Below are 25,223 nucleotides of genomic sequence, written 5' to 3' on the forward strand. Positions count from 1 at the left end.
ATATGTATATATTACAATGAGCTTTTAAAGCAATTAGAATTAAATTACTGAAAATAAGTTAAGAGTTACGCAGATATCAAATAAATGTATCTCGCACAAGAGTAGAACACCGTCTTTGCAAACGGAGTTTTCATAAAAGGAATAGCCTTTGCTTTTGGAGAACATGTCCGCAAAGTAAAAACCTTTTTCAAACATATAACTGTGACAACCCGTCCCACACTCACTAGGACCCAAGGCTCACAGCCCTACAGGGCACCGTCTCTGACTCCATAATTAGGTTGTTGGTACGCTTGGCGTTCCTCGAACCCAAAACCTCACCCTTTAACAACCTTCCCACAAAAACTTCGATGAGAAGTTTCGGGAGGAGCAATTTGAAAACCTGATGATTGTTATATAGACCAGTTCTTCTAATATTAATTAGTTAATCACTTAGTGTTACATTATACAAAGCTCAAACTATTTACACGTAATTACATCACATCACCTTTGGTTAAAAATGCTGGCCCAGTTAGTAAGGCGTGACTCGTGCCATAGGAGAATCCGTGCCATAGCAGAATCCTGTTCTTCGTTCGCGAAAACTAGCCAGACAAAATGTATGTAGAATCATAAAACGATAAGAGGATTATATGACTTTTATGTGTATATATATATTAATATATATAGTACATTACCTTATTGAAATCATCAGGTAGATTTGTTCTTAATGTTGTTCTGAATACTTGAGTGATCTCCGGTCTCTGCTCATGTCTCCTCTTGTATCTTGTATTCTCTATATACTCGGCGATCTGATTCCATTATATATAACAAGTAAAACGAGACTAATAGTCTAGATATTCACATTCAAGGCAATATTAGCTACAAATCAAGGCATACAATGGAAAATTCCTCAGAATCTTTACTTATTGGTGTCAAATCACATCTAAGGTGCTGGTAGTATGAAATAATACAAAGGATCCTCCTACAAACATACCATCAATGGTTACACAAAATATAACAAAAAAATAAGGAATGCATACCTGTGAATCAGAGCTACTAGACAAAACCTTCTTCGCTACTCCAATTTCGTTTAAGGCTTCAACCTTTCATCAAAACATATATGTGTTACAAAAGCAGACATATCTAACCAAAAGTGAAAGGAAGAATAAGAAAGAAGATTCACCATATCTAACTTCTGTCTCAACTTCTCGGGTGTGTTGATAACAAACTCACATGTTATATAGAAACCCAAAATCATGAGGTATGACGGTATAGAACTCTCTGTACCAAAATAAAATAAAAAAAATGTCAGCGAAATTAATGTAAACACAAATAATTAATAATAATAATGTAACCACAAAAGAAGGTAGAAGGATGTTACCACACACAGATGCTGACAGAATCAATTTGTAAAACACCTTACCCGCTTAGTTCTTCAAGTCTAGCTTGTGTTTCTTCGTTTATAATCTTGTCTTGCTGTTCTTCAATCACTTTTGATATACTCTTCAGTACTTCATAACCCTGTTTCAAGAGGAGCAGTTAATCATCCGATTTTTGTTTTCTGTAGTAATCAATCTTCAGAGGGCCGGTCTTGTACAAAGCCTAATGAAACATTTGCTTTGGCTTTTAAACTGTACAGAGCGAATATATATAGGTTTTACAATCTCCAAATGTAAACAGAAAAATATTTTAAAAATGTCTAAAAATGCAATATAACAAAAGCAGCTAGTATAGCAGTTATTTCAGATACCTTTAGAATTGTGGACTTGCTTAGCTTACCGAGTGGCAACTTATTGGCATCATAACCTATTTCAGCCATTTGTTTAACCATCATGTTATTTAAAAATGAGAGATACGAAACTGGCGACGTGAGGATCAAGTCTTGATGATTCCAAAGGTTTATCAACTTCTAATGATTCGCTAAGAAGACTCAAATTTCCCCCCGCACTGCTATTGTAGTCGGTTAGAATCGGTGTATAGAGGTTAAGACAAATCGAAGAAGGAATGAATGACGTCGTCTGAACATTCGACGGTTTAAAGTAAGTCTTTGTCTTCTCAGAGAACTTGTTAGTAAACGATACACGAGCAAAACTTTCATTATTAAAAGGGCCATGTAGTTTGGTTTGGCCTTTCACACCAACTCTTCCCCATCTCTGGTATAAATAGTAAGTAAGCTTATTATGAAACTGTGCAGGGTGAGGATCCGACTCTGCACAAACCACAAAAGATTAAGCAACCTACTTGGCTTATTAAGTTATTATCACCAGAGCTGGTCCTGAGAAACATTTTTATCTTGGTCCCCAACTTTAATAGCTTAATACATAGGACTAATGCACCCAAATTATAAAAGATGTATTTTATTAAGTTTTACCTAAAATGTTTACTACTCACTAAATCTCATGACCGGCCTTGTTTATCATTGGTTTACAATAGAATATATAACGTACCTAGGACTTTGATAAGCTAGCAGTGCCACTAGCCTTTGTACAGAAGCGTAAGAGATCACAGAGGGAGCATAAGAGTGGCTAGAGAGGAGTATGAGATGAAGTAAAGACTCTGGAGGAGGAAGAGAGTCTTAAATGAAGAATAATGAATAAGGAGTTATACGTTGTCGTATTGTCTTTACATTTAAGTATTTATGTTGAGGAGATGTAAACATTCGCATTATCATAATTGATCATTAAAAACCTTATCTTATCTCTTATCCTTTCTTCTAAATCTCTCCCCCGTTCTAGTTACGGATAAGCTTGCTTATCATTGGTATCAGAGCCTTGATCATGCCTCCTAAGCAAGATCAGCAGTCTGAGAAGATCGTGACCATGGAAGGTCAGATCGCGAGTTTGGTGGGTGCTATCGATGGGTTGCGACTCGTGGCGGAGAAACACGACCGCCAAGTCGTAGATCTGGAGAAGCACGCGGAGGAACGTCATCAGCAGGTGATGGAGATGTTGAAACAACAATCGGTGAAGGGTGCGAGTTCAGAGAAGATCGATCCGAAGGAGAGCCACCGTGAGTCCGAAGGATCTGTTCCTAAGGCTCAAGGCTTGCAGATCCGCTCGGAGAAGGGTCTCTTGTTTATACCGGAGACGGCGACACCTCTGAGATCGGCGGAGAACAACCCTCTATCGTATCAGGTGGGTTCATCGGGGTTTTCAGCGCAACAAAATCTGGATTCACCTCCGAAGAAACTCGATCTGCCAAACTTTGAAGGGAAGAATCCAGATGACTGGATCTTCCGTATGGAGAAATGTTTTTCGGTTAACCTAACCGAAGGGAAGCTTTCGTTGGCAATGTCATGTTTGGTGGGGTGTGCAGTGACATGGCTAAGGATGATTCAAGACCGAGAGGAGCCGTTAGATTGAACGGATTTCAAGGTGAAGTTGAGGAAGCGTTTTAAACCCACGAGAGGTGGAAGGATTCTCAGTCAGATGCTCCGTCTGCGACAGACCGGCAACATCTCTGAGTATCGAGAGCAATTTGAGGAGCTATCAGCTGAGGTACCACATGTACCAAATGATGTGTTGGAGGAGATATTCCTACACGGAATGAAGGGCAGCTTGTGAGAGCAGGTGGTGCGGTTGAGGCCTGTGGGAATGGATGAGATTGTCAATATGTCGAAGATCATTGAGGAGCAGGAGAATGAGCGCAACTCGTACCACAACCGATCGTTTCAGAGGACCAGTTCTGCGCCTGCACTCAACTCTAACGAGCGAAGCTACAACTCTAAGTCGAGTCAGACAAAATATGGCGAGAACACACCAGCGAAGAAATCAATGGACTCTCAACGTGATACCAAGGGTAGTGAGCAGAGGAGGACTTTTCAAAACCCTTGTCGCCATTGTGGGGAGAGGTTCTTCGCAGGGCATCGCTGCAAAGCATTTCAGCGATACAAGAAGTTGGAATTGGAGGAAAGTGAGGAAAAGGATGAAGAGGAGTTGAGTGATGATGAGAAGTCCGAAGATCAAAATGGTAATCAAGAGCAAGAGCTTCACGTACTGTCGTTAAATTCGATGGTAGGCATTACCTCTAAGAAGACTATGAAGATGAAAGGGTTGATTGGGAACAAGGAGGTAGTGGTTCTCATTGACTCGGGAGCGACATGTAACTTTATAGCGAAGAAGTTAGTAGAGGAGTTGAAGCTACCGGTGGTGGAGACTGTAGGCTTTGGTGTGGCTGTGAGTAACGGTGAGGTCATATCAAGCTCAGGGAAGTGTGAAGGTGTGGAAGTAGTAATCCAAGGAGTTAAAATTAAAGAAGAGTTTTTGAGGTTTGAGTTGGGCAATATAGAATTGGTGCTCGGTTATTCGTGGTTGGCTGAGTTTGGAGAGACTCGCATCAATTGGGGTCTCCACATATTGAGATTCCAGAAGAACAAGGAGTGGGTATCAATCTGCAGTGACCCTGAGTTATTGAAGGCGCAAGTGTCTCTCAAAGCGATGGAGAAGTTGTGTGGAAAGGAAGATGTTGTGTACTTGCTGGAACTTCAGACATTGTTCGAAAGTGCCACCACAGAGAAGGAGAAGAAGCCTAGCCAGATGGTGACAACCTTGCTGAAGAAGTTCGCAGGAGTATTCCAGATGCCAAAGAATTTACCCCCAAAGCGATCAAGGGAACATGCGATAACTCTTCAAGAGGGGTCGTCGCCAATCAACGTGAAGCCGTATCGTTATTCTCACACGCAAAAGAACGAGATAGAGAAGCTTGTTAAGGATATGCTGCAGGCAGGGATCATTCATCACAGCATCAGTCCTTTCTCGAGCCCGGTGTTGTTTGTGAAGAAGAAGGATGGAGGGCTGCGGTTTTGTGTAGACTATCGCGTAGTGAACAAAATCACAATACCGGATCGTTACCCAATTCCAGTTATAGAGAAGTTGCTAGATGAGTTGGCTGGAGCTACCATCTTCTCAAAACTGGATTTGAAGTCTGGATATCACCAAATAAGGGTGAGGGCTGGTGATGTGGGGAAGAGAGCCTTCAAAACCCATGAAGGGCACTACGAGTTCTTGGTGATGCCCTTTGGCCTCACCAATGCTCCCGCGACTTTTCAATCCGTAATGAATGATATATTCAAGCCGTACCTGAGAAGGTTCGTACTGGTGTTCTTTGACGACATCCTCGTCTACAGCAAAAACGAAGCTGAGCACAAGGAGCATTTGAGGGTGGTGCTACAGCTTCTCAAAGACCACCAGTTTTATGCCAACGAGAAGAAATGCGCGTTTGGGCAGTTAGAGATTGCGTATTTGGGACATGTAATCTCGGGATGGGGAGTTGCAGCTGACCCAGAAAAGATTGTAGCAGTGAAGCAGTGGCCTCAGCCTAGAAACATCACATCCTTGAGAGGGTTTCTCGGGCTCACAGGTTACTACCGAAGGTTCGTGGAGGGTTATCGAAAGATAGCAAGGCTGTTAACTGATTTACTGAAGAAGGGATAGTTTAAGTGGTCTGAGAAGGCGATAAAGGCGTTTGACATGCTTAAAACATCAATGACTCAGCTTCCCGTGCTGATTCTGCCAAACTTCAACGAGCCATTTGTTGTTGAAACAGACGCTTCAAGAGTGGGCATTGGAGCCGTGCTGTCTCAGAATAATCGGCCCATTGCCTTCATCAGTAAGGCATTTTCAAGCAAGGGGAGAGTCAAGTCTGTTTACGAGAGGGAGCTTCTCGCGATAGTCTTTGCAGTGAGTAAGTGGAGAGTACTTAACGGGCAATAAGTTTACTATAAGGACTGATCAGAAAAGTTTGAAGCACTTATTGGAGCAGAGAGCTGTTTCAGTAGAGCAGCAGAAGTGGGCGTCGAAGTTGCTGGGGTTAAACTACTCCATTGAATACAGGCCTGGGAAGGATAATAGAGTGGCAGATGCGTTGTCGCGCATTCCGGGAAAGGACGAGATGTTCGAGTTGCAGTTAACAGCGCCTCTTACACTTGACAAGGAGGAGTTGGCTCGTCAGTTAGCTCAGGATGCAGTTTTGAAAAACATAATGGATGCAGTGAATGATGGAGTAGCTGGAACGGAAGGGTACAGTGTGAAAGATGGTCTGTTGTTTAAAGACATTCGGCTAGTGATTCCGGAGAAGTCGCCTTTCATTCCAGCTCTCTTACGACAGTTCCATGACAGTGATGTCGGATGTCATGAAGGGGTTCTAAAGACGTTTAAAAGGATGGTCAGAGAGGTGCTGTGGAAGGGAATGCGTACTGACATCACAGATTTCATCAAAGCTTGCGCCGTCTGTCAACAGAACAAATACTCCACCTTGTCGCCAGCTGGTTTGCTCACACCACTCCCAATTCCTCAACAGATGTGGACTGACATAAGCTTGGACTTCGTGGAGGGCCTGCCGTTCTCAAAAGGGTTTGACGTGATATTGGTGGTCGTTGATAGAATCACAAAATACGCTCACTTCATTCCGCTGCGACACCCGTTCACCGTGAAATCAGTAGCAGAGACGTTTGTTAAGGAGGTTGTGAAGCTCCACGGCTTCCCGGAGACTATGGTATCAGATCGTGATAAAGTGTTCTTTAGCCAGTTCTGGTCGTCGCTCTTTAAGGCTCAAGGTACAGCGTTGCACAAGAGTACAGCGTATCACCCACAATCGGACGGTCAAACGGAGGTAGTTAACCGCTGTCTTGAGGCTTACCTGAGATGCTTCGCAGGTCGTAAACCATCGTCGTGGACGCAGTGACTTCCGTGGGCGGAGTACTGGTATAACACTTCTCACCACTCTGCTACGAACACCACTCCGTTCAAGGCCCTCTATGGTCGCGATCCTCCGAAGCTACTACGATTTGGAGATGTGGCAACGGCAAATGCGGAGGTGGAAGAGTTAATCAAAGGGCGTGATCAGTTGTTGCAGGAGTTGCGTGATAATTTGGTCACAGCACAAGCAAGGATGCAAGCTTCAGCGGATAAGAAGCGAAGGGATGTGGAGTTTGAGGTTGGAATGTGGGTTTATTTGAAGCTGCGTCCCTACCGTCAGACGTCTGTGGCCACGCGTAGAGCAGAGAAGTTAGCTCCGAGATTCTTTGGACCTTATCGAGTGGAGAAGAGAGTTGGAAAGGTGGCTTATAAGCTGTTGTTACCAGCGCACAGTCTGATACACCCCGTGTTCCATGTTTCTCAACTGAAACTGGCTGTGGAGCCTAACACTAAGGTCCAGGAGCTCCCTTTAATCCTATCATCTACACTGGAGTGGAATGCAGAGCCTGAAGATTTGTTAAGCATCAGAAAGTCGAGTAATGGGCAGCAGGCAGAGGTTTTGGTTAAGTGGTCTGGACTTCCGAAGTTCGAGAATTCATGGGAGCCGCTTCAGAGTCTTATGGAACAGTATCCTCATTGCCAGCTTGAGGACAAGCTGAGTCTCTTACAAGGGGTATTGATAAGCTAGCAGTGCCACTAGCCTTTGTACAGAAGCGTAAGAGATCACAGAGGGAGCATAAGAGTGGCTAGTGAGGAGTATGAGATGAAGTAAAGACTCTAGGGGAGGAAGAGAGTCTTAAATGAAGAATAATGAATAAGGAGTTATACGTTGTCGTATTGTCTTTACATTTGAGTATTTATGTTGAGGAGATGTAAACATTCGCATTATCATAATTGATCATTAAAAACCTTATCTTATCTCTTATCCTTTCTTCTAAATCTCTCCCCCTTTCTAGTTACGGATAAGCTTGCTTATCAGACTTGCATGATTATGAACTTGTTCTTGTTTTCACCAAGATGAGTCTGACTTAAGGTAGCATCGTAAATGTAGCTCCCCGACACAATTCATCGATAAAGAAATATGGTGAGTCTCAAAAGCTATTGAAACTTAAGACAAACGGAAACAGGAAAAAACTTGTTTCAAGCTAGGGCTTGTTGAATTAGAGTTTAGTAGTGACCTTTTGTAAAACATGGAAACTGCTTTTGATTTCATCAGGAATCCAGGGATCCAATACTGCTGCACCTTTCTTTGTTGCTGCGACTGTTTTGTTTTTCTCCTCTGCTTTAGTAGTCCTCTTCACTCTTTTTGTTTTATCTTTTGGTGTAGTTGCGAAGCATCCTGTTAGATTAGTGATGACATTGTGAATTGTGAGAATAATGGTTGTTTAAGGATGCAAGAAGAATCCTATGAGAACAACTCCTGCACCACTGGCCGGGGAAGCTAAACCAAGTGCAGAGGTGATGGAAGATCTTTCTCGTCATCCTAAGACGCTGCAAATTCGCCATTCCTCCAATCATCAATTCAGATATTCACAAACTCAAAAAGAGGAAGCGTGTTGGTCAATTTAGGGCGTGCAAAGCTCTGATTAGAGTTTTTAATCTATTAATACCATATTATGTGTTTTCTAATCGCAATGACCATTTTTGGGGTCTATCAAAAAGGAAACTTGCGATAGGAAAGGCCCGAACATCTCCGAAGGTCAAGTTTATACTTTATACCATGTTGATTTACTCTCTTTTGGAAATTAGTTGTCTAGTGGTTTGATTAAAATGTTTTTAATTTTCTACATTAGGTCTGAGTTTAGTCAAATTAATAGAAAAAAGGCTTTCGGGAAGCCAAAACTATCTCCAAGTTTCAGATTTCAATTTGATACACGCACTCTTCTCTTGACAATGGTTATGACCCACCAGATACCATCTTCATATTACTGTTCTTGTCTTAACGCCTTCAAGTTTCCAACTGTAGATGAAACTAGGGTTTCACCGGCGATTACAAAGGAGTATCAATGTCGAAGGCGCCGTCAGTTTCCAGATCACACACCACTGGGAAAGGGTTTGTTCAATAAAATCATGGTGAGAGATACTGTACCGAATCACTCTTGCAAGGTTACAAAGTTAGGCATCTTTTTTTTTAGAAAAAAAAAATATTTTTTATTTACTGCTACAATAATTACAGAGGAATTACAGAGAATGAGAATAAAACCCATGTGAACATAAGTTTCTTTTGTCAAACTCAAATCAAAGAAATAAAGAAAAGTCTTTGGTCTTTGTCTACTTCAGAGTTGACCTGTTCATTAGCATACAAGAAGATACAAGTTGTTTAAAGAAACCAACTAAAATTAATAAAAATAAAACTAGTTGGCTTTTCTTGATTAGTATCTACTAGTTGTATAAGATAATGATTTATACATTATGTGACTTGTGAGCACAAAAAAAAAAAAGAAGTTGACATTGTGTTAGAAGAAGTTGACTTGGACAAAACAAGACAAACTCTTACGTTCTTTTGCTTCCTTTGTCAGAAATGGGATAAAACAGTCGCAATTTAAGAGATGATGACTTCCTGAAAGCACAGAGATGATGGTATCCAAGGCTCTTACGCTCCTTTGCTGTGTGGTTCTCATCAATCTTTCCAATGCACAAGATCAAACAGGTTTGAAAATTTTCAAATCTTTATATGGTCAAACAACGATTATGGTTTTGTCTCTCTTTCTTGTTATGTCTGAAAGTTTGTTAAAACTGGTTACGAATCAGGATTCATTAGCATAGATTGCGGGTTACAACCGGATAATTCGAGTTACACGGAGTCTTCAACAGGTATAAAGTATGTTTCGGATTCGAGTTACACGGATACAGGAGCCAGCAGCTTCGTGGCGCCTGAGTATAGAGCAAACATGATGCAGAGCATGTGGTCCGTTAGAAGCTTTCCAGAGGGAGTCAGAAACTGTTACGAGATTGGTGTTAACGTCAGCGCCAAGTATCTGATCAGAGCGGCTTTTATGTATGGAAACTATGATGCAAGGAACGAGTTACCTGGGTTTGATCTTCACTTGGGACCAAACCAATGGGACAGTGTTAAACTGGAGTCTTCTGAGGGAACAGTGTCCAAAGAGATTATATACTCTGTCTTGACGGACACGTTACAAGTGTGTTTGGTGAATACAGGAAACGGTACACCTTTTATATCGGTTTTGGAACTTAGACAGTTGCCAAACTCTTCTTATGCAACCAAGTCTGAATCACTCCAGCTCTTTCAACGGTTGGATTTCGGGTCATCGACCAATCTAACGGTCAGGTATCCAGATGATGTTTTTGATAGAATATGGCTTCCATCTACACCAAACGGGTCTAAGCAGTTTAGTGAGCGGCCGACTTCTTCCTCACGCAACAGTAGCGGTAAGTTTCATCTTCCACAAGCTGTAATGAGAACAGCAGTTGTACCGGAAACCTCTGGTGGGTCTGTAGACTTTGGATGGACTCCAGATGATCCTTCTCTTGAGTTTTACTTCTACTTGTACTTCTCTGAACTTCAAGAACCTAGTTCTGGTTCTGTATCAAAAAGAGAGTTCATCATTTCGTTCAACGGAAACAGTTTTGGGAGACCGTTTAGTCTTACCTACTTGGAGACCTTAGTTCTGTCCATTTCTAATCCTTTGTCGGAACAGAGCTTCCAGTTTTCTATTAGTCAGAGTCGAGATTCAGCTCTTCCACCTCTTATCAACGCTATGGAGGCTTACTTTGTAAACAAGCTTCCGCAATCTTCAACAGATCAAAACGACCGTAAGCTCTCTCTCATCCTTGTGCTGTCCATTTCAGTTTTGCTGGTTCTGTCTTACTGTGTTTTCTCTCTGTGAGCATTATATAGTTTCGGCTATGAGGAATATTAAGTCTACATATAAAGTCAAGAGAAACTGGGAAGGAGATGTGTGTGTACCTCAAGCTTACACATGGGAAGGTGTGAATTGTAGCTACAATGGCACAAGCACGCCTAGAGTAATAGCTTTGTAAGTGTTATATCAACAGGTACATGCCTAGAGCAATATTTTTGTAAGTGAATCTCATTGGTTTATTTCTCTATGAAACAGAAACTTATCATCAGCCGGATTAACAGGAGATATATCATCTGATATATCGCTTCTTACACAGTTGCAAGTCCTGTAAGTTTGTAGCTTTTGTTGGTAATTACTATATGCAAATAGTAGAATTCTCTAACGTGTTTACCTTTAGGGACTTGTCTAACAACAATTTGACTGGACCAGTACCAGCTTTCTTGGCTCAACTTCAGTTCCTTAGAGTTCTGTGTGTATTTTGCTCAACCACACCTAACTAGTTATAGTATTTATAGCCCCCAGTAATTAGTAAATGACATTAGCCACTCTATATTTTTGCAGAAACTTGGGTAACAACCAGCTTAGTGGGCCTATACCGTCTATTCTCATGGGAAAAAGCGGCTTGTCGTTCAGGTACTCAAACACACTTCTCTTTCTCATTCATTACGTGCTTCAAAAGCGTTATATGATTCAACTCATAATCAATTGTATGTATATCTGCAGTATCGACGGGAATCCAAGTATTTGTGCTACAGGTGCCTGTGAAGAGCTCACACAAAACAAATCCAAGAAGAAGAAACTTCCCAGTTTTGTGATTCCCTTAGTTGCATCACTTGCAGGGCTCGTTCTCATCGCTACTATATCTGCAGCTATACTGTTTATCTTCATTAGAAAGAAAAAACAAGGTATGTTTCTTAGTTATGTTACTTGTTTTCTTAGTTTACATGAAATGGTCATTGTTGATTCTGAACGTGGCTTAAAATCTTGGTGCACCAGTAAATTGTCACCATTCGGTATATCTGTTAGGATTATTAGGAAAACCGCTTATACTAGATAATGTAGTTTGCCTAAAGAATATTGGGTTCTGATGCAGTATAAATACGGATCTAAGGGGTTTTAATTTATCCATTCACACAATTAATCAATATACAAACTTTAAAACAATTTGCTTCAATAGAATTTTTCTTTATAGTTTTCTTGCTTTCTTCAAGTATAGTTTGCGGGGTCATTCACAACATTTACGGTAGGTTTTACTATTCTGCTGCAGGTCGAACGGTCCACAGAACAATCACAGCTTCAAGTAATGGACTGTCATTACTTAGGAGAGATACCGGTTCAATGCCTCCATCAATGCAGCGAAGAGAAACCGGTTTCTCTACACGTCCGTCATTACAGAGAATAGAGAGTGGAATGACTGACCATGAGATGAATGAAACAGCAGTGGATGGCTTTGATATGGAACCTGCAAACAGAAAGTTTACATACGCAGAGATTGTGAATATCACAAATGGGTTTGAGAGAGATCAAGGGAAAGTAGGTTTTGGGAGAAACTACCTCGGACAGTTAAATGGTAAGGAAGTGACAGTGAAACTTGTGTCTTCATTGTCTTCTCAAGGCTACAAACAATTAAGAGCAGAGGTATATGCCAAATCTCTTTCTGTAAGACAATAACTTGCCATGAATTTTGTAATGGAGGAGACTTAGAAGAGCTCATGTGCATGCTAATTGTAGGTCAAACACCTTTTCAGAATTCATCATAAAAACCTTATAACCATGCTTGGTTATTGCAATGAAGGCGATAAACTGGCGGTTATCTATGAGTACATGGCTAATGGAAACTTGAAACAACACATCTCAGGTTCTTTACTGCATTCACACTTGTAAAATGCTTTATATTCTTTTTACATTTTTGAATCCCGGGCCTGTAGCCCCATACATTCTCTAAAGCAAGGCTCATGCCATGTAATTTAACTCTTCTTTGGATTTGAGCCTATGACCTATAAGTTACCTATAATCTATGAGTTTTATACACTAGGCCAACTCTTCATTAGTAAAATGCTGTATATTCTTCTTGAGGTAAAACCAGTGTTTGATTTTTGAAACTTGTCTTGTGCAGAGAACAGTCCAACTGTCTTTAGCTGGGAAGATAGACTTGGAATTGCGGTTGATGTTGCACAAGGTTAGCACTTGAAACCCACTCTGTGCTTTCTCTCTTGGAGTTTTGTGCTCTGTAATAAAACGTAAAGCGTGAATTACTCCCTTGCCTTTATATAGGACTTGAGTATTTGCATACTGGCTGCACGCCACCAATCATTCACAGAAACGTCAAGTGCACAAATGTATTCTTAGATGAAAACTTCAATGCCAAGTTAGGCGGTTTTGGCCTTTCGAGAGCGTTTGATGCAGCAGAAGGAAGTCATATGAATACAGCTATAGCCGGGACACCTGGATATGTCGACCCCGAGTAAAGATCTAAGCTCAAATCTTTGCTAAATTTCTCAAAAAAAAAAACTCTGCTATTTTCAAATAAAGATTAGATGTTTCACTGCAGGTATTACACATCAAACATCTTAACAGAGAAGAGTGATGTGTACAGTTTCGGTGTTGTTCTATTAGAGATTGTTACAGCGAAACCCGCTATCATAAAGGATGAGGAAAGGATGCATATAAGTCAATGGGTTGAGTCTTTGCTCTCAAGAGAAAACATTGAAGAGATTCTTGACCCCAGCCTTTGTGGAGACTATGATCCAACCTCTGCGTTTAAGACCGTGGAGATCGCTGTGGCTTGCGTTTGTAGAAACTCTGGTGACAGACCTGGAATGAGTCAAGTAGTGACGGCTCTTAAGGAGAGTTTGGCTGCAGAAGTTGAGAGGAAAAATGATTTGCCAGTTGTGTCAACAGACTCAGTTGAAGATCTTGCCCTTGGCTTTGGTTCTAATCCACCTCCTCGTTTGCGATGATAAGTTATTGATTTTATGTTGTAATAATTGGGGTGTGAAAAATATTTGTAATGTATATTTGCTTTTTGTGAGTTGGAGTAACAAAATGCTACAGCTACCACCCTAATTTAGGCTTTGTATGGTTTTGCTTTACAATATACAAACTCATTGCACTCCTAACAAAAAATGACTAAGATGTGAGGTGGTTATATCAAGAAAGACTTAGCATCTTTGTTGAGTGAAAAAAGAGTAGTATAGTTGTTGTGCTGGTAAGCTCGGGTATATGAAGAATTGGTCAGTGTCGGAATCACACAAGTGTAATAAGTAGACACCTAACCAAGGATGACTGACAAAGAACTCAATTCTCTTTATTCAACATCTCTGAGGTCAAAAATATGTTTAAATATCACAATACCTCAAGTATAATTGCGTAAGAAGAGACTTATTAATGATCAGTTGTGGTGTTCACAGTCCAAACTCAAGCACTTTCCAGAACAAAACCAAGATTGACAAGTGTAAGATCTATTAGAACCCAAGAATCTTGGGTGCAAGTTCCAATAAGGGCTCCAATGCGCTTGGAGCAAACTTTCTAGCAAAGAGATAACAAACAGGAGACCTCTGATCATTGTAGAGGCAGGCTTTAGCTCCAGGAAGATTCTTGAGGAAAGCTTCTGTTACATCAGCCTTACCAAAAGTAGCTGGATGAGCACCACCACGTGACCAATCTGTATATGTCAGTGTCCGGTTAGCCAGAAAAATTCTATGTTTCATAGACAACATTGTAGGGAAGTAATGTTCATCAACATAACATGGTGGTTTACAAAACTCTTTGAATTTGGGATAGTAAGTGGTGTCTTGAACAATCTCAAGAGCGAGTTTCCGGTTAATTTCAAACCACTGAGACCCTTTTCTCCACTGGCTAAGTGTGATCTCAGGTTCCATACCGTTTCTGTATCTTCCTCTCCCATCAGGTCCTTCCTCGTCAGCACAACCCATGAAACTATATCTTGATCCAGAGACATAACCATAGATAAAGCCGAAACCGCGTAGAGGAATGCATGATTCAGACAGCAGAACAAACCATTCATTAGATATATCAAGCAACGCACTAGCTAGAAGCCTCCTTTCAGCGTCACACATACTCATCTCTCCCCATGCCACAGCCTATAATTCATAAGAAAAATTCACACACGTGAGGAGGAACACTAATAAAAAGGCTGTAACCTGAAAAATCAAAGACAGTACCTGACTTGGGATGTATCTTCTGTAAAACACAGATGACCTATCAAAATCTGATCTGTAGTTAGGCAATGCATGAACATAGATTGAGTAAAGACCCTCATGTCCCTTAAAGAACATCTCCCAAAGTGGAGCAAATGGTAAAGGCCCCTTGGTGAGAAACATGAAAGCCAACTTAGGAACCCGTTTAAACGGATAGTCATGTCTCTTTGGCTCCATGGAAGCGCGCCAAAGCAATTCACCGTCATTCATAGTGTGCCAAACATTCAAAGGAGGCCTAAGAAAGCTCTCTAATGTAACGGCCTCGTGATCATACATAGAGACCAACGTGGTTGAAGACACAGGATCTTGAATCTTGAAGAACTTGATCATGTGTATACTAACAACGGAGATCCCAAGAGTCAAAACAAGAAACAACAACAAAACCTGAAGCAGACGTATTGACACAAGGGCCCTAGATTGGTTTGTGATTCTTGATTTAGGGGGTGGTGATGCAGCATTATCTTTAACCCCTTCTTCCATATCCATCACTTTCATCTAAAAGATCTCAACTTTTTTTTATTTTATTATGCTTCGACAATGTTTGTCTGACGAATCCATTGAGAAATGTTATTCTAAAAACTCTCATCTGATTTATCATTTTAGTGTAACATAAGCATAAACCTAGGAAACGCATAACGTCGCCATCCTCTGTAGTTTGACGGTTTCAGCTTTTAGTTTCACATTGGAACAGTGTTTTTAAGAAATATATATGCCTGGGCATTATGGTTTTCGATTCAGTTAGGTTAATTTGGTTTAGTTTTTTTGGTTATAGGATCAATTCGGTTATATATGAAATTTGGTTCGGTTTCGGCTCAGTTCGGATAACAAAGTTGGAAACCGGCTAATATCCAATAAAATTTTGGATCCAATTGGTTTGGTGCCAATTTTTGGATAATCTCAATTAATTTGAATAAATTTTATGGTTAACTCAAAGTTTTCAGAGAAAATATCGGGTAGCTCCGGTTTTGAAATAAAATATCGAGTAAAAATTTCAGATAGTTGGTTTTCGAATAATTAGATTTATAAACAATATTTTAGGATATTTTTTATCGTAAAACTAAATATAAGTGATATTTTAAGTATTTAAAAACCTAGGTATATATCTATTCAGTTATTCTTTCGGTTCCAAAGATATATAATCACTTTGAATATTTATAAAATTCAGTTTGGTTTCGATTTTTTTGGTTTGGTACAGTTTGCCTCTGCGGTTCCAAATAAATGTACACAAGCCTAGTTATAAACCTAATAGAATGATGAAAACTGTTTATACATTTAATACTCCACACTTAGAAACATATGTTTCCATTACAATGACTCTTTCATTACAATGGCCAAATCACTTTGCAGTAAAGTTCTTATATATAACATATCCCCAGAAGCTTGACATTGCATTACACTTTATTGATCTTTACATGGAAGCCTCTGTAAAAAAATGACATTTCGATGAGTAGGGGAGATAGAGAGAGAGCCAGCAATGGCATCAAAGTTCATCTTTTTGGTAACTCTTATTTGGCGATGAAGTTTTCAAGTCGAGAAGATATCTTGTGGCCATGGAGGCATGAAGGGAAGCACCATAAGGTAGCAACTCTTCATTGACCTCGAAATAAGGTGAGTGAGGGCTCGCCATTGGTGAATGAGCTTCGTTTTGCATACCGACAAAGCTGAAATGTCCAGGCATTGCTTGTTGGTAGAAAGAGAAATCCTCTGATCCCATCAACGGTTGCATCTCGACATAGTTCGGAGTCCCTAACATATCACCTGAAACGTTCTTGAAGAACATGTGCAAGTCTTTGTCGTTAACAGTTGGCGGGAAGAATGGTTTCTCCTCTTCAAGGAAATCAACTGTTGCATTGCACATATGCACGCTTGCTTGCCTTGTGATAACCTGAAACATTGTTTAAAAGCTTTGCTTTAAGAGTAAGACAAAAGTCTCTGCCAGTGTTTTAAAAACCGGACCGACTCGATGGTTGGACCAGACTCAACCATGAAGCGGTCACGTAGCTGAGTTGAGTCTAATAACCAAATTAGATCTCAAAGTTATTGAACTGAATATAAACCACTTAAAACTATCGAAAATCCATAAACCAACCAAAGAACTAAAAACTATTTATATTTACAATATTTTATATTTGATACTTTTGAATTATGTATCATATTTACTAATATTACTATTAAATTTATGCAATTAAAATATTTTGGCGGTAAATGAACCAAGTTTAACCCGGTCGAACCATATTAACCGTGATCCAAATAATTATCGGGTTCAGTTTCCAGTTTCCGGTCGGTTCTTAAAACATTGTTCTCAACACTACACATCAGTCACCAGTGTGTACTAACCTGCTCAATTCTTTTCTTGAGTTGTGTAAAGCTCTTAGTTGAAAACGCTCTGAATGTACCACCGATAGTAACAGAGTCTGGAATCACATTAAAAGCACCACCGCCTTCAAATTTAGCAACTGTAACCACCTGCAAACACTCTCATATACATCAACACATTCCATGTAAAGACACTTGAAGAGCTAAAGATTGTTGTATCTTCTATACCTGAGAGTCTAAAGGGTCTGCCTCTCGTGAAACGAGGTGTTGTAAGCTAACAATAACGTTTGAAGCTGCCAGAATTGGATCTATGGCGTGCTGAGGAAGAGCTGCGTGACCTCCTTTCCCGCTTATCTTAGCTTCGAAAAAGCCGCTACCAGCCAACAACGGACCTTCTCTTGAGCTCACTTGACCTAAACTCAGTTGATTTGTAACATGTAACCCAAAAATTGCGCTCACATCCTTCAATACTCCAGCTTCCACGATCTTCTTTGCACCTCCTCCTCCTTCCTCAGCTGGTTGGAAAACAAGAATCACTGTACCCTAAGATGGTCCAAGAAATGTACACAGGAATCCAGACATCAAGATACTTTCAAAGATTTTAAATTTATATTAAAGAAAACACCAACCTGTAGCTCATCTTGGTGTTCTTTGAGCAACTTTGCAGCACCGAGGAGCATTGTAGTGTGAGCGTCATGTCCACAAGCGTGCATCTTCCCGGGAACCTTACTCTTGTGCTCCCATTCCACCATCTCCTACACAATCCACCACATAAGAAACTAGATCTATAAGTCAAATATAGAGAAAGCATTTTGCTAGAAACCAGTTAGATTTTCAAAAATAAAAACAGCATACAGTATAGTAATTTAACTAGCACTTATAACCAAAATCTTCATGGAAAAGAGACAAAACACATGTTCCATGAAGAGAGTGAACAATGTTTCAAAGTAATTCCACCAACAATTCAAGCAATTGCATAGAAAGATCCCACACAGAATCAAACTCAAAAGAATTTTTCAACTAAAGTATAGTAAGTTAACTACTCTAAAGAGGCACATATAACTAGAATCTTTCATGAAGAAGAGACAGAACACATGTTCCTCGTTTCAAGTGTTCCATGACAGAGTCAAACCAATGTTTTTTTTTTCTCTCACATCTGATTTTATAATACTGAAAATCAGTTACCTGCATAGCAAGTGCGTCCATGTCTGCTCTCAAAGCAACAAAAGGAGCTTGACCAGTTCCGACATATCCAATAACGCCAGTAACAGCAACTGGGTACTTGTAAGACACACCCATCTTCTCCAGCTCTGTCCTAACGAGCCTAGATGTCTCTACTTCCTCGTAACCTAGCTCTGGATTCTCGTGAATTTTCCTTCTAATCCCAACCATCCAGTCGAAAAAATCGTCTCTTTTAGCTAAAGCAAGAAACTTTGGAGGGATTTGAGAAAACCCATTTGAGGTTAAGGAAGAGGAAGATGAAATCTGACAAGAGTTGAGCAAGTGGATGATCAAAACAAAGGAAACCCATTTGCAGAAACTCATGGCTCAGTGAATTGAATCGATTGGGTTCGAAAGTTCAAACCAATCGATTTGGTGGTACAGAGGAGAGATGAGATCGAAGAAGAGAGAGAGAGAGAGAGAGAGAGAGTTCTCTGCGTGACGATGAAGCAGGGAAACAGGAAGCAGATAACGGTATTTAAATCCAACATAGCGGAAGCAAAAGACTACACGGGAACTTATAAAACAAACTAACTTTAATTGTGTTTCTTTTGCAAAATCATTAAAAATAATGTTTTTGTAATTTTCTTTGATCAATTATCAAAAATAAGAAAAAATATTATTTTCCCTTAATTGTAATGACCATCAATTTGATAACCGTTTGAAAAGAGTGATGGGATCTTCTTTGGATTAAAACCTAAAGTGTAAATAAGCCAACCAAAGCGGGACTACAATTCTTCATGTGTCTTTGTTAGAGTTTCTGCATTTGGAATTTGTAATATTATTCAACAGTTTTATGGGAATACAAGCAGCCAAATATGAAGCCTAAAAGTATTCGTTTATAAACATTTTGAGAGATCAAATATAGAAATACAAGTTGTTCCAAAAATGTTTGTGTACTCTTTAATATCCCGTTTATTATTAATTTACATTTTAATGAGACTTTTTAAGTAATTTTTTTTAAATTTTGTACACTTATCTATAACATCATATATTTTAGAATAGAGGGTACAAAATAATGGTTGATCCAGAAATTGTTTTTTTTTCATTTGAAGTCACAGTATCTTTTATATAAAATATATTTTTTATTTATATAATAAATATTATTATTAACTAACATTTTAAAACGTGTATTCCATTTTATATATTAAACTATTTATCACTAGTTTGGATCTTAAATATGTTTTCACTTTATATATATATTATTAATTTTATTAAAAACAACAATGTTCAACAGAATCACAACATCGAAAATATTTATGTGAATAATTGTTTCCTACTAATTACTTATTAAGCAAAATAATACTATTTGATTTTATATTTTAACAAGAAAAACTATTAATATTATGATTACAATAAGCTTCATGATTATAAAGAAAGAATTCCAAAAAATAAACTTGTTACCTATCTTTTTAACTTATCTTGATTTTTATGAGTATAAATTAATAAAATGTTAGAATTAGTAAACTGACATCAAATAAGTTTTATAATAAAAATTGATCAAATAAATATATATCACACAATTAATCAAATGAACTACAGAAATTCTATTAAAAGTTAATAACAAAACATATTAAAATAATTAAAAAATAAATAAATAATATCTTATATATTTTCATATTTAATATAAATCAAATAATATAATTATATAGTTTTCCAATACACTAAACTAAAAATGTTAAAACACTACTTCCCAAAATTTTATAAAACCGATTTTAAAATGCGGGTTAAAATCTAAATTTAGTTAAATTATTGTCATGTACGTCATATTTTAATTGATAAAACGAGATATTTAAACGGTGTGCGACATCCACATCACTTTTTGGATGAATGAAATTAAACTCGTGATGTTAACTACATAACATCATTAAATTGAGGGATGTTGTCTTGCATAACATATACTTCATGTAGCTAGGTATACATTAGTTTAGTTTCCATGGTTAGTCATGTGATGGTCAATACTTCATGTAGTCAGCAATCATTTTTCCAAATATAAATGCAAAAACTTAATTATTTATATTAATTATTTACATTTTATTTTATTTATACATAAAAATCAAGATAAGTTAAAAAAAGATAAGTAACAAGTTTATTTTTTGGATTTCTTTCTTTATAATCATGAATCTTATTGTAATCATAATATTAATAGTTTTTTCTTGTTAAAATATAAAATAAAATAGTATTATTTTGCTTAATAAGTAACTAGTAGGAAAACAATTATTCACATAAATACTTTAGATGTTGTGATTCTGTTGAACTTTGTTGTTTTTAATAAAATTAATAATACATATATATAAAAAATGAAAACATATTTAAGATCCAAACTAGTGATAAAATAGTTTAATATATAAAATGTAATACAAGGGGATCCTTTGTCTCTTTATTTATTTATTCTATGTATTGAGTCTTTAATTGCAAATATTAAGAAGACGGAGAGAGGAAACAATTAACGGGAATGAAGGTAGTCAGAGCATGTCCATCGATATCTCATTTGCTATTTGCGGACGATAGCCTTTTCTTTTGTAAAGCTCAAAGAGAAGAGTGTCATACCATTCTCAGGATCTTAAAGCAGTATGAGGTAGTTTCGGGTCAACTCTTAAATTTTGATAAGTCTTCGATTCAATTTGGACACAAGATTGAGGAATCGGCCATACAGGAGTTACAAGATATTTTGGGTATCCATAATATTGGAGGAATGGGATCTTATCTACGTTTACCTTAAAATCTTGGGGGCTCCAAGATACAAGTTTTTAGTTTTGTGCATGACCGACTAAATAATAGAATCAACGGTTGGACTTTTAGGCTTTTCACAAAAAGAAGAAAGGAAGTGATTATTAAATCAGTGGTTACGGCATTACCAAATCATGTGATGTCTTGCTATCGTTTACCTAAGGCACCAAAAAATTGACGACCGCGGTAGCACAATTCTGGTGGAGTCCATGGGGAAGCACAAAAGGCATGCACTAGAAATCATGGGACAAATTATGTGTAAATAAGGATGAAGCAGATTTGGGGTTCAAAGACATCACTGATTTCAATATAGCGATGCTTGGTAAACAATTATGGCGTCTAATAGAGAAGCCAAACACATTATTTGCTCAAGTTTTCAAAGGTCGGTATTACAGGAATGCCTCACCCCTGGAACCGATTCGTTCGTATTCTCCGTCATATGGCTGGCGGAGTGTGGGAACCAAAATTTGCACTGTCGATTTCCGTTTAAATTAGGAAAGTTAGGAAAACCCTAATTTTCCAGAGGTCCCGGATATCTGCTAAACCACACGCCAAGCAATCGGAACACGAAATAAAGACGAGAAAAATAAGAAATTGAAAAGAGAGCAAAATAGATCTTATTCTGAATCCGCGTTTGAGCGTTACAACAAGGTAAGAGCCTGGGCTACGAGAGCTGTCGGCGATATTCCTAGTTCTAAAACCCTAAGACTGCAAGACCTAATTGAGTTGCAGCTCGAATAACAGAAACAGAAAGTTGCCTAAAATGCTCTAAGTGCTAAATTTGTTGTGTCTTCGATCCCCTTTTGCCTCTCGCCTAGGATTCCTTATATACATGCTCCTAGTTCGGTTTGCACCTTTCCCCTTCTGCCTTTAAGCCGTCATAGCTCAAAAATGAAGATATTCCAATTTTCCCGATCTTCGTGATTATCTTCGGAAACTTCACATTTATCTGCGGAAACTTGACATTTATCTTGCCTTACGAACCAAGCATAAACCATCATAAGGCTTATAGGTTTTCGGTTAAGAAATCGTAAGTGGGCTTCGAGTTACGTTTTAGGCCTCTTTTGGCCATCTTTGACTCGAAACGTTTATTACGGTTTCTTCGATAAAAACAAACTTCCCGCGGTTTTTATCATAAAGTTTGACTGATGACTTCGAGTGATGAGAAACAAAGAATGGTTTAGCCATGGCCTACGGAAGATAACATTAAAGAGTAGACGAGAATGCATGGATTCGTGTCATATTGACGTTTTGGGAAAGTTCGGTCGCTACGTAGCGACCGAGCCATGTACGTGCTTGGTCGCTACGTAGCAACCGAGCTTGGGTGGAGGTCGCTATTAAGAGGCAAGAAGCCTTAACAAGAGGGGTAGGTGATGATGTGATGAAGCACCACATGAATGTCATCATAAATGGTGATTTATGGCAAGTGGTGAAGCAAGAGAAGCTGCAAGAAGGAGATTTCGAAGTAGAAAGCTCGATGAGCTTCGGCGGATTGCATTGATCTCGATCGACACCAGACTTCAAACATCGATCGACGAATTTCAATCTAAATCGATCGACGGGATCTTCGGATCGTCGATCGACGACACCTACGGAGTCGACCGCATCTTGCAATGTCGTGACGATTATGACTCACGAGGAGTTCGCATCAAGACAACCACATCCGCCCAGCCTTGTATATGTAAATATCAATCGGCAAACTCGTACTACCATCGATCGACAACCTCCAGCGCCCATAGATCGACGTGAACCTCTCACATACCAAGTGCAGATGCCAAAGATATACGTCTCCCGTCTCAATGCACTTAGGCCACAACCCAAACCTTCAGCTAACCCTCCAGATAACACCAGCACACATTCATATGATGTAGCAGAGCCTATGGAAGTTGATAAGGCTCCTATGGGGAGAACCTTAAGGAAGAGAAAAGGAAAGGTTGCTAAGCATCTGAAAAGGGAAGCTAATGAGAAGGAGATGGAAAGTTTCCAAAAGAGAGTCTTCAGGATTCTATTAGGAAAACCATTCGAGGAGGCCTATTTTACCCACAGATTGTGGATGTTCTTCAAAGAGACTAGAGAAACTGAAGAAGACATTAGGAGAATATTCTGTGAGGCCAGGGGAAAGATGAAGAATATGATTACACTGAAGAAAAAGAGTGATCTTGGGAAGTTTGCAGTAGCATGCACGGTGAAGGGTATTGAGTTCCCACATGCATTGTGCAACACAGGAGCATCAGTCAACATCCTACCTAGGGTTATGGCAGACCATCTGGATCTGAAGGTGGACCCTTCCAAGGAGTCATTCACTCTTGTGGATTGATCTCAGAGAAGCTCAGGAGGAATTGTAAGAGACCTAGAGGTGCAGATTGGTAATGCCCTAGTTCCAGTTGATTTCCATGTCTTGGATATCAAGTTGAACTGGAAATCTTCTCTGTTACTTGGGAGAGCCTTTTTGTCAACAGTAGGAGCAGTGTGCAACATGCAAACCAACCAGTTGTGCCTGATGCTCATAGATCCACATGTCTACTACGATCCTATTCCATTCATGAAGCCACATGCGTCCTCGAGAAGAATTGATGATCCATGACTCATCGCAGCATGCCACTGTGGACCTGAGTATGAGACAGATTATTCGGCAACGATCGAAATGCACACCGCCACATCGTTCGACAGTGCCCACCAGAAATCGATCGACATTACCAAAGAAGAATCGGTCGACAGTAGTCCAAGAGATTGGGAGAACGACTACTACAATCCCACCATGGCGGCACACACCAGAGACACCATGCATATAGAGGAGTATGATGAAGATTATGAGGAGGAACGAGATATAAAGTACAAAGCCATTCTTGATGAGAAAGATAGACTTCTCCATCATTCCTATTAGAAAAAGAATGTGCCGTCGATTGACAGAACCATCTCAACATCGATCGACACTCATCTTCATCAGACAAGCCGAAAATGAGCATCGACCAACATTGCCTACTACCCATCGATCAACACTGGAGTCGACCGTGTACAAGAAGGAGATTACTCAATTGGAAGTTGGACATATGATCACTATCACGAGAGCTATGCGGTGGAAACAATAGTACATGAGCAAGGAGTAGATGAACATTAAAGGTTTCACATATGAGGAACTTCTCAACTACAAGGAACACATATATAGATTCACTTCTTGCAGAAGCTTTTGGAAGAGGGATCCGTTTCTATCATCCTTACGCCAAAGCTAACCGCTCGTCGATCGACGAAAAACCTCCATCATCAATCGACATCTGTCTGAAACCACCATCCACTGTAAGCGAAAAAACTCAATATGATAATCAGTATCTAACACAGGATGAGTTTGATATTTTCAGGGACCCATATGGCTATGCAAGAGCAATGGATGGACACACACTGCAAATATCCAGAGAGGACATTGCAGAAATTCTTCGCATGGCTAATGGAGCAGACAATCTCTTCATGCAACAATGCAACAGTCCAGCGCATCAGCAAAGGGTTACAAATGACTTCTATGACACAGCTGGTGGAGTAGATGATCGTTTCAAGCAAAAATTTCGACAGCATACTCGACTGTCGATCGACGTTGATATCCCTTCATCGATCGACAGACGTCCAAAATTTGGAAAATTAGCCTATGACCGTGATGGCACTAGGAGATTCCACTGGGAGGAGACATATGAGAATGGAGTCTACGGAGATGATCAGGGACATGCCAGAGATTTAGAAGGACACATCATTAGAGTATCCAATGATGATATCAGAAGTCTTCTGGAAAGAGACTCAATGGACGAGCACATCTACATATGTCTTTCAGAGCATGCTAGGTTATTCACACAGACTAAGTTGGTACCATAGATCTACACCAAGGATGAGATCAATGAGATGTTCTATGGAGTCTGTGGAGCCCAAGAAAAGAATGAAGGAGATTTCCAGATGAAGCTTGATGGTGTCTACTACCCACTGAATGATAGCATCAGTTGGTTAACTACATGCATGGAGGAGATGAGGCAAGACATAACCAAGATCCAGACACAGCATGCGGCCAAAGCAACCGCACCGGTGTCGATCGACAGACACCACTCAACATCGATCGACGACGACCTCACACATTCAAATCTGATGAAGTCTCAACCAGATTCTTACACCAGAGCAGAGAATGATCAGTTGGTAGAAGAGATCTACAAAACTCTGGAAACTACAGAAGAGAGGCTTGATAGGAGATGTGATGACATCTA

At 39.4% G+C, this 25,223-nt stretch overlaps 3 protein-coding genes across 4 annotated transcripts; 1 reads left to right on the top strand and 2 right to left on the bottom strand.

Moving 5' to 3' along the window:
- The first annotated feature begins 8,379 nt into the window (after positions 1-8,379).
- On the top strand, positions 8,380-13,596 carry LOC106301105 (probable LRR receptor-like serine/threonine-protein kinase At1g51880). Of its 2 annotated transcripts, XM_013737426.1 has the most exons (13): positions 8,380-8,744; positions 9,191-9,321; positions 9,423-10,448; positions 10,534-10,672; positions 10,754-10,825; positions 10,896-10,967; positions 11,060-11,131; positions 11,222-11,403; positions 11,766-12,136; positions 12,230-12,356; positions 12,615-12,677; positions 12,773-12,962; positions 13,050-13,596. In XM_013737426.1, the coding sequence occupies exons 2-13, from the start codon at positions 9,246-9,248 to the stop codon at positions 13,456-13,458; spliced, it is 2,799 nt and encodes a 932-aa protein (XP_013592880.1). In that variant the 5' UTR covers positions 8,380-8,744; positions 9,191-9,245; the 3' UTR covers positions 13,459-13,596. The 2 variants fall into 2 exon arrangements, with proteins under 2 accessions (XP_013592880.1, XP_013592881.1); XM_013737427.1 differs by lacking the exon at positions 10,896-10,967.
- Positions 13,597-13,636: 40 nt separating this feature from the next.
- LOC106301106 lies at positions 13,637-15,229 on the bottom strand. Its single transcript, XM_013737428.1, has 2 exons — positions 14,683-15,229; positions 13,637-14,601 (listed from the first exon to the last, which is right to left on the bottom strand). The coding sequence occupies exons 1-2, from the start codon at positions 15,211-15,213 to the stop codon at positions 13,963-13,965; spliced, it is 1,170 nt and encodes a 389-aa protein (XP_013592882.1). The 5' UTR covers positions 15,214-15,229; the 3' UTR covers positions 13,637-13,962.
- Positions 15,230-15,966: 737 nt separating this feature from the next.
- On the bottom strand, positions 15,967-18,740 carry LOC106300878 (IAA-amino acid hydrolase ILR1-like 4). Its single transcript, XM_013737135.1, has 5 exons — positions 18,220-18,740; positions 17,664-17,789; positions 17,263-17,577; positions 17,056-17,184; positions 15,967-16,603 (listed from the first exon to the last, which is right to left on the bottom strand). Exons 1-5 carry the CDS (start codon positions 18,577-18,579, stop codon positions 16,199-16,201), a joined length of 1,335 nt encoding a protein of 444 aa, XP_013592589.1. The 5' UTR covers positions 18,580-18,740; the 3' UTR covers positions 15,967-16,198.
- Positions 18,741-25,223: the final 6,483 nt, after the last annotated feature.

The sequence above is a fragment of the Brassica oleracea genome, chromosome C6 (genome assembly GCF_000695525.1).
Source record: "Brassica oleracea var. oleracea cultivar TO1000 chromosome C6, BOL, whole genome shotgun sequence".
Classification (NCBI taxonomy): domain Eukaryota; kingdom Viridiplantae; phylum Streptophyta; class Magnoliopsida; order Brassicales; family Brassicaceae; genus Brassica; species Brassica oleracea.

What these genes read in the sequence shown, in the direction of transcription:
- LOC106301105 (XM_013737426.1), top strand. Translation starts at nt 9,246, where the DNA reads ATGATGGTATCCAAGGCTCTTACGCTCCTTTGCTGTGTGGTTCTCATC. An exon ending in CTTACACAGTTGCAAGTCCT is followed by an intron (nt 10,826 to 10,895) that starts GTAAGTTTGTAG and finishes GTTTACCTTTAG; the next exon opens with GGACTTGTCTAACAACAATT. An exon ending in AAAAGCGGCTTGTCGTTCAG is followed by an intron (nt 11,132 to 11,221) that starts GTACTCAAACAC and finishes GTATATCTGCAG; the next exon opens with TATCGACGGGAATCCAAGTA.
- LOC106301106 (XM_013737428.1), bottom strand. Translation starts at nt 15,213, where the DNA reads ATGAAAGTGATGGATATGGAAGAAGGGGTTAAAGATAATGCTGCATCA. An exon ending in GAAGATACATCCCAAGTCAG is followed by an intron (nt 14,602 to 14,682) that starts GTACTGTCTTTG and finishes TATGAATTATAG; the next exon opens with GCTGTGGCATGGGGAGAGAT.
- LOC106300878 (XM_013737135.1), bottom strand. Translation starts at nt 18,579, where the DNA reads ATGAGTTTCTGCAAATGGGTTTCCTTTGTTTTGATCATCCACTTGCTC. An exon ending in TGGACGCACTTGCTATGCAG is followed by an intron (nt 17,790 to 18,219) that starts GTAACTGATTTT and finishes TGGATTGTGTAG; the next exon opens with GAGATGGTGGAATGGGAGCA. An exon ending in AACACCAAGATGAGCTACAG is followed by an intron (nt 17,578 to 17,663) that starts GTTGGTGTTTTC and finishes GGACCATCTTAG; the next exon opens with GGTACAGTGATTCTTGTTTT.